The sequence below is a fragment of the Chiloscyllium plagiosum genome, unplaced genomic scaffold, assembly GCF_037043375.1.
Source record: "Chiloscyllium plagiosum isolate Xiang-an unplaced genomic scaffold, Cpla_swu_hap1 HiC_scaffold_46, whole genome shotgun sequence".
NCBI lineage: Eukaryota > Metazoa > Chordata > Chondrichthyes > Orectolobiformes > Hemiscylliidae > Chiloscyllium > Chiloscyllium plagiosum.
The window spans coordinates 9,228,975-9,243,811 of NW_028270184.1; the positions used below are offsets into that span (position 1 = coordinate 9,228,975).

The following is a 14,837-nucleotide window of genomic DNA, read 5'->3' on the forward strand; positions in this document are numbered from 1 at the left end:
CAATAGTTTGCTTTTAGTCCCTCAATGGCGGCGTATATCAATGTGAGATAGATTCGCAGGCTATCACTCTCTGCTAAACCATGATTGTTTCTCTGCATGACAATCTCCCGAGGTTCACGAACATCTTGATATTCCGAGACACTTGACTACGCTGGCACAATGAACACAGGAAGCTGGCGCAAACACTCAGGAAACAATTCAAAAAGCAGGAAACCCGTTATGATTTTTCTCCTGTGAGTTTGACTTCGACAGCAATAAAGTTTACAAGAATTGTGCACAGTGTGACGAGATTACCGGGCAGCGTTCCACAGTTTTTATGTTCATTGTCTCGTGAGATGTGGGTGTCGCTGGCTGGGCCCAGCATTTATTGCCCCCTTCCCCAATTACCCCTGGAGAAGGTGGGAGTGAGCGGCCATCTTGAACCGCTGCAGTCCGTGCGCTGTGGGTTAGACCCACAATGCACTGAGGGAGGGAGTTCCAGGATTCTGACCCAAGGACACTGAAGGAATGGCCGATATATTCCCAGGTCGGGATGGGGAGTGACCAGGAGGGGAACTTACAGGGGGTGGTGTTCCCATAATCTATCGGGATCGTGTATCTATGACAGAGGTCAGAGGTTATTGATCCTTCAGAGCGATATCCTACCTTCGATGCCCATCATTGCCCGTAACTCCCGGTTCAGTAGCTCAAACCTCCTCTCGAGATTATGTTCCTCCTCCCTGAAAGGAAGAAGTAACAAGTGAGGTTTGGTGAGGGTGAGAGACTTCTTCAGCAGGTTATGCAGACTTTCTGGAGGGATTCCACACTTCTGTCGGTATCCAACCCCGTGCTGTCCCTGTCCTGGGGAGTGTGTTGATGGGGGACAGTGTAGAGGAAGCTTTACTCTGGATCTAACCCCATGCTCTCCCTGTCCTGGGGAGTGTTTGATGGGATAGTGTAGAGGGAGCTTTACTCTGTATCTAACCCCGTGCTGTCCCTGCCCTGGGGAGTGTTTGATGGGGGACAGTGTAGAGGGAGCTTTACTCTGTATCTAACCCCGTGCTGTCCCTGTCCTGGGGAGTGTTTGATGGGGGAGAGTGTAGAGGGAGCTTTACTCTGTATCTAACCCCGTGCTGTCCCTGTCCTGGGGAGTGTTTGATGGGGGGTCAGTGTAGAGGGAGCTTTACTCTGTATCTAACCCCGTGCTGTCCCTGTCCTGGGGAGTGTTTGATGGGGGGTCAGTGTAGAGGGAGCTTTACTCTGTATCTAACCCCGTGCTGCCCCTATCCTGGGGAGTGTTTGATGGGGGGTCAGTGTAGAGGGAGCTTTACTCTGTATCTAACCCCGTGCTGCCCCTATCCTGGGGAGTGTTTGATGGGGGGTCAGTGTAGAGGGAGCTTTACTCTGTATCTAACCCCGTGCTGTCCCTGTCCTGGGGAGTGTTTGATGGGGGACAGTGTAGAGGGAGCTTTACTCTGTATCTAACCCCGTGCTGTCCCTGTCCTGGGGAGTGTTTGATGGGGGACAGTGTAGAGGGAGCTTTACTCTGTATCTAACCCCGTGCTGCCCCTATCCTGGGGAGTGTTTGATGGGGGGTCAGTGTAGAGGGAGCTTTACTCTGTATCTAACCCCGTGCTGTCCCTGTCCTGGGGGGTGTGGGAGGAGGGTCACTGGTAGCCTGACATTGTGCGCTCGTTAGATTCACATGTGATTAAAATAAACTCGGGAAGAGAGGGTGGAATCTGTAGGAGGTGTGCTGGGGGGGGGGGGGGGGGGGGGGGGGGGTGGCCGGATGAGAATCGGATCCTGTCACACACTGGGAACGGTCGAGGTTTCCAGACTCACAGAAGCTGCAGTTGGTCCTGTCTCCGAATCAGTGCGTTTTTCTTATTAACCAGCACGAACCATTCCTGGATCAGATCCTCCTCCTCCACCCTGTCACGACCTGTAACCATCAGTCATTGTCACTGAAACCAAGCTCTTCAAGGAATGTCATCCGAAACATATGAAACAGTGGGGCTTTTGGCATTGGTGTGTTCCGAGCCCACTGCAATTTCACTGTCCCGTCACCTGGATTGTCAGATTTTTCCACACACTCATCTTCATAGGCTTCTCCCCACACACCACCATCCCCCCAGCCTCGCTTCTCTCCTCTCCCCCCCTCCCCTTTCCCATTCCACATTCTACCCCCCCCCAGTTTCCAGTGATGTGCATTCTCTGGCTATCACTGACCGCGCTTTCAGCACAGCTAGGGCTCAGTGGTTGGCCCTGCTGCCTCACAGCACCAGGGACTCGGGTAAAATCCCACCCTCAGGCGACTGTGTGGAGTTTGCACATTCTCCCCGTGTTTTTATGGGGTTTCCTCCGGGTGCTCCGGTTTCCTCCCACTGTCTAAAGATGTGCGGGTTAGGATGGATTGGCCGTGCTAAATTGTCCCATAGTGCCCAGGGATGTGCAGGTTAGGGTGGATTGGCCGTGCTAAATTGTCCCATAGTGCCCAGGGATGTGCAGGTTAGGGTGGATTGGCCGTGCTAAATTGTCCCATAGTGTCCAGGGGTCTGCAGGTTAGGGTGGATTGGCCGTGCTAAATTGTCCCACAGTGCCCAGGGATGTGCAGGTTAGTGTGGATTGGCCGTGCTAAATTGTCCCGTAGTGTCCAGGGATGTGCAGGTTAGTGTGGATTGGCCGTGCTAAATTGTCCCATAGTGCCCAGGGATGTGCAGGTTAGGGTGGATTGGCCGTGCTAAATTGTCCCATAGTGCCCAGGGATGTGCAGGTTAGGGTGGATTGGCCGTGCTAAATTGTCCCATAGTGCCCAGGGATGTGCAGGTTAGGGTGGATTGGCCGTGCTAAATTGTCCCATAGTGCCCAGGGATGTGCAGGTTAGGGTGGATTGGCCGTGCTAAATTGTCCCATAGTGCCCAGGGATGTGCAGGTTAGGGTGGATTGGCCGTGCTAAATTGTCCCATAGTGTCCAGGGGTCTGCAGGTTAGGGTGGATTGGCCGTGCTAAATTGTCCCACAGTGCCCAGGGATGTGCAGGTTAGTGTGGATTGGCCGTGCTAAATTGTCCCGTAGTGCCCAGGGATGTGCAGATTAGGGTGGATTGGCCGTGCTAAATTGTCCCATAGTGTCCAGGGATGTGCAGGTTCGGGTGGATTGGCCGTGCTAAATTGTCCCATAGTGTCCAGGGGTCTGCAGGTTAGGGTGGATTGGCGGTGCTAAATTGTCCCATAGTGCGCAGGGATGTGCAGGTTAGGGTGGATTGGCCGTGCTAAATTGCCCCATAGTGTCCAGGGATGTGCAGGTTAGGGTGGATTGGCCGTGCTAAATTGCCCCATAGTGCCCACGGATGTGCAGGTTAGGGTGGATTGGCCGTGCTAAATTGCCCCATAGTGCCCACGGATGTGCAGGTTAGGGTGGATTGGCCGTGCTAAATTGCCCCATAGTGCCCAGGGATGTGCAGGTTAGGGTGGATTGGCCGTGCTAAATTGTCCCATAGTGCCCAGGGATGTGCAGGTTAGGGTGGATTGGCCGTGCTAAATTGCCCCATAGTGCCCAGGGATGTGCAGGTTAGGGTGGATTGGCCGTGCTAAATTGCCCCATAGTGTCCAGGGATGTGCAGGTTAGGGTGAATTGGCCGTGCTAAATTGTCCCATAGTGTCCAGGGATGTGCAGGTTAGGGTGGATTGGCCGTGCTAAATTGTCCCATAGTGTCCAGGGATGTGCAGGTTAGGGTGGATTGGCCGTGCTAAATTGTCCCATAGTGCCCAGGGATGTGCAGGTTAGGGTGGATTGGCCGTGCTAAATTGTCCCATAGTGCCCAGGGATGTGCAGGTTAGTGTGGATTGGCCGTGCTAAATTGCCCCATAGTGCCCAGGGATGTGCAGGTTAGGGTGGATTGGCCGTGCTAAATTGCCCCATAGTGTCCAGGGATGTGCAGGTTAGGGTGAATTGGCCGTGCTAAATTGTCCCATAGTGCCCAGGGATGTGCAGGTTAGGGTGGATTGGCCGTGCTAAATTGTCCCATAGTGTCCAGGGATGTGCAGGTTAGGGTGGATTGGCCGTGCTAAATTGTCCCATAGTGCCCAGGGATGTGCAGGTTAGGGTGGATTGGCCGTGCTAAATTGTCCCATAGTGTCCAGGGATGTGCAGGTTAGGGTGGATTGGCCGTGCTAAATTGCCCCATAGTGCCCAGGGATGTGCAGGTTAGGGTGGATTGGCCGTGCTAAATTGCCCCATAGTGCCCATGGGCAGACTTGGTTCAGATTGTTAAACATTTGTACTCTAACTGATTGTCAGTTGCATCAAAGTGAAATTTTACCCACTCCTGCACCTGAATTCTACTTTTCTCCCCATTTCCAAACACTTTCTCCTTATCAAGTCTCCATCGGGTTCACCTCTTTCCCCCCATCCAGCAATCTTTCGACCCTCCCCACACTGGCACTCCTCCCCCAATCCCCTCCCCTGAGGATGTTACTTGCCTGTTTCCATGATCCTGCGTAGTTTCTTCTCAACGACAGCCGCCCGAGAGTCTATCTGCCTCTGTTCACTCTCCAGTGCGGTCAGCTCCCCAAGGACATACTGACTGGTGTCTCGCAGCCGCTGCAAAAACCAGTGTGAGCTACTCAGCATAGTAGGCTAGGTGTGGACATGGGCAGGGTGTGTGATACTGAATACAGGGGGCTCAGTGTGAGAGATACTGAATTCAGGAGGGTCAGTGTATGAGATACTGAATACAAGATGCTCAGTGTGTGAGATACTGAATACAGGATGCTCAATGTGTGATATACTGAATACAGGAGGGTCAGTGTGTGAGATACTGAATACACAATGCTCACTGTGTGTGATACTGAATACAGGAGGCTCACTGTGTGAGATACTGAATACAGGAGGCTCACTGTGTGAGATACTGAATACAGGAGGGTCAGTGTGTGAGATACTGAATACACGATGCTCACTGTGTGAGATACTGAATACAGGAGGCTCAGTGTGTAAGATACTGAATACACAATGCTCACTGTGTGAGATACTGAATACAGGAGGCTCAGTGTGTGAGATACTGAATACAGGAGGATCAGTGTGTGAGATACTGAATACAGGAGGGTCAGTGTGTAAGATACTGAATACATGATGCTCACTGTGTGAGATACTGAATACAGGAGGGTCAGTGTGTGAGATACTGAATACACGATGCTCATTGTGTGAAATACTGAATACACGATGCTCACTGTGTGAGATACTGAATACACGATGCTCACTGTGTGAAATACTGAATACAGGAGGGTCAGTGTGTGAGATACTGAATACACGATGCTCACTGTGTGAGATACTGAATACAGGAGGGTCAGTGTGTGAGATACTGAATACACGATGCTCACTGTGTGAGATACTGAATACAGGAGGGTCAGTGTGTGAGAAACTGAATACACGATGCTCACTGTGTGAGATACTGAATACAGGAGGGTCAGTGTGTGAGATACTGAATACACGATGCTCAGTGTGTGAGATACTGAATACAGGAGGCTCAGTGTGTGAGATACTGAATACAGGAGGCTCAGTGTGTAAGATACTGAATACACAATGCTCACTGTGTGAGATACTGAATACAGGAGGCTCAGTGTGTGAGATACTGAATACAGGAGGATCAGTGTGTGAGATACTGAATACAGGAGGGTCAGTGTGTAAGATACTGAATACATGATGCTCACTGTGTGAGATACTGAATACACGATGCTCATTGTGTGAAATACTGAATACACGATGCTCACTGTGTGAGATACTGAATACACGATGCTCACTGTGTGAAATACTGAATACAGGAGGGTCAGTGTGTGAGATACTGAATACACGATGCTCACTGTGTGAGATACTGAATAGAGGAGGGTCAGTGTGTGAGATACTGAATACACGATGCTCACTGTGTGAGATACTGAATACAGGAGGGTCAGTGTGTGAGATACTGAATACACGATGCTCACTGTGTGAGATACTAAATACAGGAGGCTCAGTGTGTGAGATACTGAATACACGATGCTCACTGTGTGAGATACTGAATACAGGAGGCTCAGTGTGTGAGATACTGAATACAGGAGGCTCAGTGTGTAAGATACTGAATACACAATGCTCACTGTGTGAGATACTGAATACAGGAGGCTCAGTGTGTGAGATACTGAATACAGGAGGATCAGTGTGTGAGATACTGAATACAGGAGGGTCAGTGTGTGTGATACTGAATACAGGAGGGTCAGTGTGTGTGATACTGAATACAGGATGCTCAGTGTGTGAGATACTGAATACAGGATGCTCAATGTGTGAGATACTGTGTACAGGATGCTCAGTGTGTGAGATACTATGTACAGGAGGCTCAGTGTGTGAGATACTATGTACAGGTGGCTCAGTGTGTGAGATACTATGTACAGGAGGGTCAGTGTGTGAGATACTGAATACACGATGCTCACTGTGTGAGATACTGAATACAGGAGGGTCACTGTGAGATACTGAATACACGATGCTCACTGTGTGAGATACTGAATACAGGAGGGTCAGTGTGTGAGATACTGAATACACGATGCTCACTGTGTGAGATACTGAATACAGGGGGCTCAGTGTGTGAGATACTGAATACAGGACGATCAGTGTGTGAGATACTGAATACAGGAGGGTCAATGTGAGAGATACTGAATACACGATACTCAGTGTGTGAGATACTGAATACAGGGGGCTCAGTGTGAGAGATACTGAATACAGGATGTTCAGTGTGTGAGATACTGAATACAGGGGGCTCAGTGTGAGAGATACTGAATACAGGATGCTCAGTGTGTGAGATACTGAATACAGAATGCTCAGTGTGTGAGATACTGAATACAAGATGCTCAGTGTGTGAGATACTGTGTACAGGAGGGTCAGTGTGTGAGATACTGAATACACGGTACTCAGTGTGTGAGATACTGAATACAGGAGGCTCAATGTGAGAGATACTGAATACACGATACTTAGTGTGTGAGATACTGAATACAGGGGGCTCAGTGTGAGAGATACTGAATACAGGATGTTCAGTGTGTGAGATACTGAATACAGGGGGCTCAGTGTGAGAGATACTGAATACAGGGGGCTCAGTGTGAGAGATACTGAATACAGGATGCTCAGTGTGTGAGATACTGAATACAGAATGCTCAGTGTGTGAGATACTGAATACAAGATACTCAGTGTGTGAGATACTGTGTACAGGAGGGTCAGTGTGTGAGATACTGTGTACAGGAGGCTCAGTGTGTGAGATACTGAATACAGGAGGCTCAGTGTGTGAGATACTGAATACAGGGGGAGGCTCAGTGTGTGAGATACTGAATACAGGATGCTCAGTTTGTGAGATACTGAATACAGGATGCTCAGTGTGTGAGATACTGAATACAGGAGGGTCAGTATGTGAGATACTGAATACAGGATGCTCAGTGTGTGAGATACTGTGTGCAGGAGGTTCAGTGTGTTAGATACTGAATGCAGGATGCTAAGTGTGTTAGATACAGAATACAGGAAGCTCAGTGTGTGAGATACTGAATACAGGACGCTCAGTGTGTTAGATACTGAATACAGGAGGCTAAGTGTGTAAGACACTGAATCCGTGAGGCTCAGTGTGTGAGATACTGAATACAGGATGCTCAGTGTGTGAGATACTGTGTGCAGGAGACTCAGTGTGAGAGATACTGAATACAGGATGGTCATAGAACATGCAACATAGGACATAGAACATTACAGCGCAGTACAGGCCCTTCAGCCCTTGATGTTGCGCCACCCTGTCATACTAATCTGAAGCCCATCCCACCTACACTATTCCATGTACGTCCATATGCTTGGCCAATGACGACTTAAATGTACTTAAACTTGGCGAATCTACTACCGTTGCAGGCAAAGCATTCCATACCCTTACTACTCTCTGAGTAAAGAAACTACCTCTGACATCTGTCTTATATCTATCCCCCCTCACTTTAAAGTTGTGTCCCCTCGTGTTTGCCGTCCCCATACTTGGAAAAAGGCTCTCCCTGTCCACCCTATCTAACCCTCTGATTATCTTGTATGTCTCTATTAAGTCACCTCTCAACCTTCTTCTCTCTAACGAGAACAGCCTCAAGTCCCTCAGCCTTTCCTCGTAAGACCTTCCCTCCATACCCAGGCAACATCCTGGTAAATCTCCTCTGCACCCTTTCCAAAGCTTCTTATAATGCGGTGACCAGACCTGTACACAATACTCCAAGTGCGGCCGCACCAAAGCTTTGTACAGCTGTAGCATAACGTCATGGTTCCGGAACTCGATCCCTCTATTAATAAAAGCTAAAACACTGTATGCTGCCTTAACAACACTGTCAATCTGGGTGGCAACTTTCAAGGATCTGTGTACCTGGACACCGAGATCTCTCTGCTCATCTACACTACCAAGAATCTTACCATTAGCCCAGTACTTTGCATTCCGGTTACTCCGACCAAAGTGAAATACCTTACACTTGTCCACATTAAACTCCATTTGCCACCTCTCAGCCCAGCTCTGCACCTTATCTATGTCTCTCTGTAACCTACTGCATCCTTCGTCACTATCCACAACTCAACCGACCTTAGTGTCGTCCGCAAATTTACTAACCCACCCTTCTACACCCTCATCCAGGTCATTTATAAAAATGACGAACAGCAGTGGACCCAACACCGACCCTTGTGGCACACCACTGGTAACTGGACTCCAGGATGAACATTTCCCATCAACCACCACCCTCTGTCTTCTTTCAGCAAGCCAATTACTGATCCAAACTGCTATATCTCCCACAATCCCATTCCTCTGCATTAGTTACTGAATACAGGATGCTCAGTGTGTGTGTTACAGAATACAGGAGGGTCAGTGTGTGAGATACTGTGTAGAGGAGGCTCACTGTGTGAGCTACAGTGCGCAGGAGGCTCAGTGTGTGAGATACTGAATACAGGAGGGTCAGTGTGTGAGATACTGTGTACAGGAGGGTCAGTGTGTGTGATACTGAATACAGGAGGGTCAGTGTGTGTGATACTGAATACAGGAGGCTCAGTGTGTGAGATACTGAATACAGGAGGGTCAGTGTGTGAGATACTGTGTACAGGATGCTCAGTGTGTGAGATACTATGTACAGGAGGCTCAGTGTGTGAGATACTGTGTACAAGATGCTCAGTGTGTGAGATACTATGTACAGGAGGCTCAGTGTGTGAGATACTGTGTACAGGAGGGTCAGTGTATGAGATACTGAATACTGGAGGCTCAGTGTGTGAGATACTATGTACAGGAGGCTCAGTGTGTGAGATACTATGTACAGGAGGCTCAGTGTGTGAGATACTGAATACAGGAGGCTCAGTGTGTGAGATACTGTGTACAGGAGGCTCAGTGTGTGAGATACTATGTACAGGAGGCTCAGTGTGTGAGATACTGTGTACAGGAGGCTCAGTGTGTGAGATACTGTGTACAGGAGGCTCAGTGTGTGAGATACTATGTACAGGAGGCTCAGTGTGTGAGATACTGTGTACAGGAGGCTCAGTGTGTGAGATACTGTGTACAGGAGGCTCAGTATGTGAGATACTGTGTACAGGAGGCTGAATGAAATGGGCCTGGGGATTTGCACAACCCGCGGTATTGACCCGCCATTATACAGTGGTCCCTTAAGGTATTTGGACTGGTCGATAAAGTGGCTGCGAAGGTGTATAGGACATTTGCTTTTATAGGCTGAGGCACAGCTTTTCAGAGCAAGGAGATGGAACTGTTGGTGAGCTCACAGCTACAATACTGTGTGCAGTTCCTGAATGCACATGATCTGAACGGGATAGCGCTGGGAGAGGGGGCAGAGGGAGATTTCCCAGGATGTTACCCGGGGCTGGAGAGTTTCAGCGATGGAGAGAGATTGGACAGACTGGGGTCGCTTTCCATAGAGCAGAGGAGACTGAGAGGGGGGCGTGACTGAGATGGATAAAATGATGGGGGGGCTTAGATAGATAGGAAGGAACGTTACCCCCTCTTGGTGGGGAGGGTCAGTGACCGGGGGTGGGGGCATCAGTTTCAGGGAAGGAGCAGGAGCTTTCGAGGGGGACGTGAGGGGAAACGTTTTCACCCAGAGGGTGGTGGGAGTCTGGAACATGACGTCCGTGAGGGGTGGGAGAGGCAGAATCCCCCCTGCCCCCTCCTCGCATTGAAGATGGATTTAGACGGTCACTCGCGATGCCAAGTCTATGGGATATTTTTCATTCCCTAACAGTATATGGGCATCGCTGACTGGGCCAACATTAGTTGCCCATCCCTGATTGCTCCCTTGAGAAGGTGGGGATGAGCTGCCATCTTGAACCAGTGCAGTCCATGTGCAGTGACACGATCCTTGTCGATGGTGGAGTGCCTTGGTCAGGAAGTGAGATACACCCTGCAGTATTTCTCACTTCTGACCTGCTCTTGCAGCCGCTTGTGTTGATATGGCAAGTCTAACTGAGTTTCGGGATAGTGTTAACCCATGAAGGTGATGGTTAGATTATAGTTTGATGTAAATGGTCATTGCCTGCCACCTGTATGTCATGAATGTTACTTGCCACTGTTATGCAAAGATATCCCTCTCTCCACCAGTACTGTACCCCAGTGTTATACAGCGACAGACCCGTCCCCACCAGTACTATACCCCAGTGTTATACAGCGACAGACCTGTCCCCACCAGTACTGTACCCCAGTGTTATACAGTGACAGACCCGTCCCCACCAGTACTGTACCCCAGTGTTATACAGCGACAGACCTGTCCCTACCAGTACTGTACCCCAGTGTTATACAGTGACAGACCTGTCCCCACCAGTACTGTACCCCAGTGTTATACAGTGACAGACCTGTCCCCACCAGTACTGTACCCCAGTGTTATACAGGGACAGACCTGTCCCCACCAGTACTGTACCCCAGTGTTATACAGAGACAGACCTGTCCCCACCAGTACTGTGCCCCAGTGTTATACAGTGACAGACCTGTCCCCACCAGTACTGTACCCCAGTGTTATACAGGGACAGACCTGTCCCCACCAGTACTGTACCCCAGTGTTATACAGTGACAGACCTGTCCCCACCAGTACTGTACCCCAGTGTTATACAGGGACAGACCTGTCCCCACCAGTACTGTACCCCAGTGTTATACAGCGACAGACCTGTCCCCACCCGTACTGTGCCCCAGTGTTATACAGTGACAGACCTGTACCCACCAGTACTGTACCCCAGTGTTATACAGTGACAGGCCTGTCCCCACCAGTACTGTACCCCAGTGTTATACAGTGACAGACCTGTCCCCACCAGTACTGTACCCCAGTGTTATACAGCGACAGACCCGTCCCCACCAGTACTGTACCCCAGTGTTATACAGCGACAGACCCGTCCCCATCCGTACTGTACCCCAGTGTTATACAGCGACCGACCCGTCCCCACCAGTACTGTACCCCAGTGTTATACAGTGACAGATCCGTCCCCACCAGTACTGTACCCCAGTGTTATACAGGGACAGACCTGTCCCCACCCGTACTGTACCCCAGTGTTATACAGCGACAGACCCGTCCCCACCCGTACTGTACCCCAGTGTTATACAGCGACAGACCCGTCCCCACCCGTACTGTACCCCAGTGTTATACAGCGACAGACCCGTCCCCACCAGTACTGTACCCCAGTGTTATACAGCGACAGACTGGATCCCACCAGTACTGTACCCAGTGTTATACAGCGACAGACCTGTCCCCACCAGTACTGTACCCCGGTGTTATACAGTGACAGACCCGTCCCCACCAGTACTGTACCCCAGTGTTATACAGCGACAGACTGGATCCCACCAGTACTGTACCCAGTGTTATACAGCGACAGACCTGTCCCCACCCGTACTGTACCCCGGTGTTATACAGCGACAGACCCGTCCCCACCAGTACTGTACCCCAGTGTTATACAGCGACAGACCTGTCCCCACCCGTACTGTACCCAGTGTTATACAGTGACAGACCTGTCCCCACCCGTACTGTACCCCGTGTTATACAGCGACAGACCTGTCCCCACCAGTACTGTACCCCAGTGTTATACAGCGACAGACCCGTCCCCACCAGTACTGTACCCCAGTGTTATACAGAGACAGACCCGTCCTCACCAGTACTGTACCCCAGTGTTATACAGCGACAGACCTGTCCCCACCAGTACTGTCACCCAGTGTTATACAGCGACAGACCTGTCCCCACCAGTACTGTACCCCAGTGTTATACAGCGACAGACCTGTTCCCACCAGTACTGTCACCCAGTGTTATACAGCGACAGACCTGTCCCCACCAGTACTGTACCCCAGTGTTATACAGCGACAGACCTGTCCCCACCCACATTATACCCCAGTGTTATACAGAGACAGACCTGTCCCCACCAGTACTGTACCCCAGTGTTATACTGTGACAGACCTGTCCCCACCAGTACTGTACCCCAGTGTTATACAGTGACAGACCTGTCCCCACCAGTTCTGTACCCCAGTGTTATACAGTGACAGGCCAGGCCCCACCAGTACTGCACCCCAGTGTTATACAGTGACAGACCTGTCCCCACCCGTACTGTACCCCGTGTTATACAGTGACAGACCTGTCCCCACCCGTACTGTACCCCAGTGTTATACTGTGACAGACCTGTCCCCACCAGTACTGTACCCCAGTGTTATACTGTGACAGACCTGTCCCCACCAGTACTGTACCCCAGTGTTATACAGTGACAGACCTGTCCCCACCAGTTCTGTACCCCAGTGTTATACAGTGACAGGCCAGGCCCCACCAGTACTGCACCCCAGTGTTATACAGTGACAGACCTGTCCCCACCCGTACTGTACCCCGTGTTATACAGTGACAGACCTGTCCCCACCCGTACTGTACCCCAGTGTTATACTGTGACAGACCTGTCCCCACCAGTACTGTACCCCAGTGTTATACAGTGACAGACCTGTCCCCACCAGTACTGTACCCCAGTGTTATACAGTGACAGACCTGTCCCCAACCGTACTGTACCCCGTGTTATACAGTGACAGACCTGTCCCCACCCGTGCTGCAACCCAGTGTTATACAGTGACAGACCCATCCCCACCAGTACTGTACCCCGGTGTTATACAGTGACAGACCCGTCCCCACCCGTACTGTGCCCCAGTGTTAGACAGTGACAGACCCATCCCCACCAGTACTGTACCCCAGTGTTATACAGTGACAGACCTGTCCCCACCCGTACTGTGCCCCAGTGTTATACAGTGACAGACCTGTCCCCACCAGTACTGTACCCCAATGTTATACAGTGACAGACCTGTCCCCACCCGTACTGTACCCCAGTGTTATACAGTGACAGGCCTGTCCCCACCAGTACTGTACCCCAGTGTTATACAGTGACAGACCTGTCCCCACCAGTACTGTACCCCAGTGTTATACAGTGACAGACCTGTCCCCACCCGTACTGTACCCCGGTGTTATACAGTGACAGACCCGTCCCCACCAGTACTGTACCCCAGTGTTATACAGCGACAGACCCGTCCCCACCAGTACTGTACCCCAGTGTTATACAGTGACAGACCTGTCCCCACCAGTACTGTACCCCAGTGTTATACAGTGACAGACCTGTCCCCACCAGTACTGTACCCCAGTGTTATACAGCGACAGACCTGTCCCCACCAGTACTGTACCCCAGTGTTATATAGTGACAGACCTGTCCCCACCAGTACTGTACCCCAGTGTTATATAGTGACAGACCTGTCCCCACCCACACTGTACCCCAGTGTTATACAGTGACAGACCTGTCCCCACCAGTACTGTACCCCAGTGTTATACAGTGACAGACCTGTCCCCACCCGTACTGTACCCCAGTGTTATACAGGGACAGACCTGTCCCCACCCGTACTGTACCCCAGTGTTATACAGTGACAGACCTGTCCCCACCAGTACTGTACCCCAGTGTTATATAGTGACAGACCTGTCCCCACCCACACTGTACCCCAGTGTTATACAGCGACAGACCTGTCCCCACCCGTACTGTACCCCAGTGTTATACAGGGACAGACCTGTCCCCACCCGTACTGTACCCCAGTGTTATACAGTGACAGACCTGTCCCCACCAGTACTGTACCCCAGTGTTATACAGCGACAGACCCGTCCCCACCAGTACTGTACCCCAGTGTTATACAGCGACAGACCCGTCCCCATCCGTACTGTACCCCAGTGTTATACAGCGACCGACCCGTCCCCACCAGTACTGTACCCCAGTGTTATACAGTGACAGATCCGTCCCCACCAGTACTGTACCCCAGTGTTATACAGGGACAGACCTGTCCCCACCCGTACTGTACCCCAGTGTTATACAGCGACAGACCCGTCCCCACCCGTACTGTACCCCAGTGTTATACAGCGACAGACCCGTCCCCACCCGTACTGTACCCCAGTGTTATACAGCGACAGACCCGTCCCCACCAGTACTGTACCCCAGTGTTATACAGCGACAGACTGGATCCCACCAGTACTGTACCCAGTGTTATACAGCGACAGACCTGTCCCCACCAGTACTGTACCCCAGTGTTATACAGCGACAGACCCGTCCCCACCAGTACTGTACCCCAGTGTTATACAGCGACAGACTGGATCCCACCAGTACTGTACCCAGTGTTATACAGCGACAGACCTGTCCCCACCAGTACTGTACCCCAGTGTTATACAGTGACAGATCCGTCCCCACCAGTACTGTACCCCAGTGTTATACAGGGACAGACCTGTCCCCACCAGTACTGTACCCCAGTGTTATACAGCGACAGACCTGTCCCCACCAGTACTGTACCCAGTGTTATACAGCGACAGACCT

At 50.9% G+C, this 14,837-nt stretch overlaps 1 protein-coding gene across 5 annotated transcripts in view; it reads right to left on the reverse strand.

The window, feature by feature from the left end:
- Positions 1-14,837, reverse strand: part of LOC122546736 (EH domain-binding protein 1-like) — a 165,287-nt gene that overhangs the window by 6,538 nt on the left and 143,912 nt on the right. For all 5 annotated transcript variants that reach the window (XM_087983698.1, XM_087983699.1, XM_087983697.1 and 2 more), the window contains 3 exons: positions 4,463-4,583; positions 1,825-1,924; positions 646-719 (listed from right to left, as the gene is read on the reverse strand). In XM_087983698.1, coding sequence (XP_087839824.1) covers positions 646-719; positions 1,825-1,924; positions 4,463-4,583 — 295 coding nt within the window. The remainder of the gene's footprint in view (positions 1-645; positions 720-1,824; positions 1,925-4,462; positions 4,584-14,837) is intronic.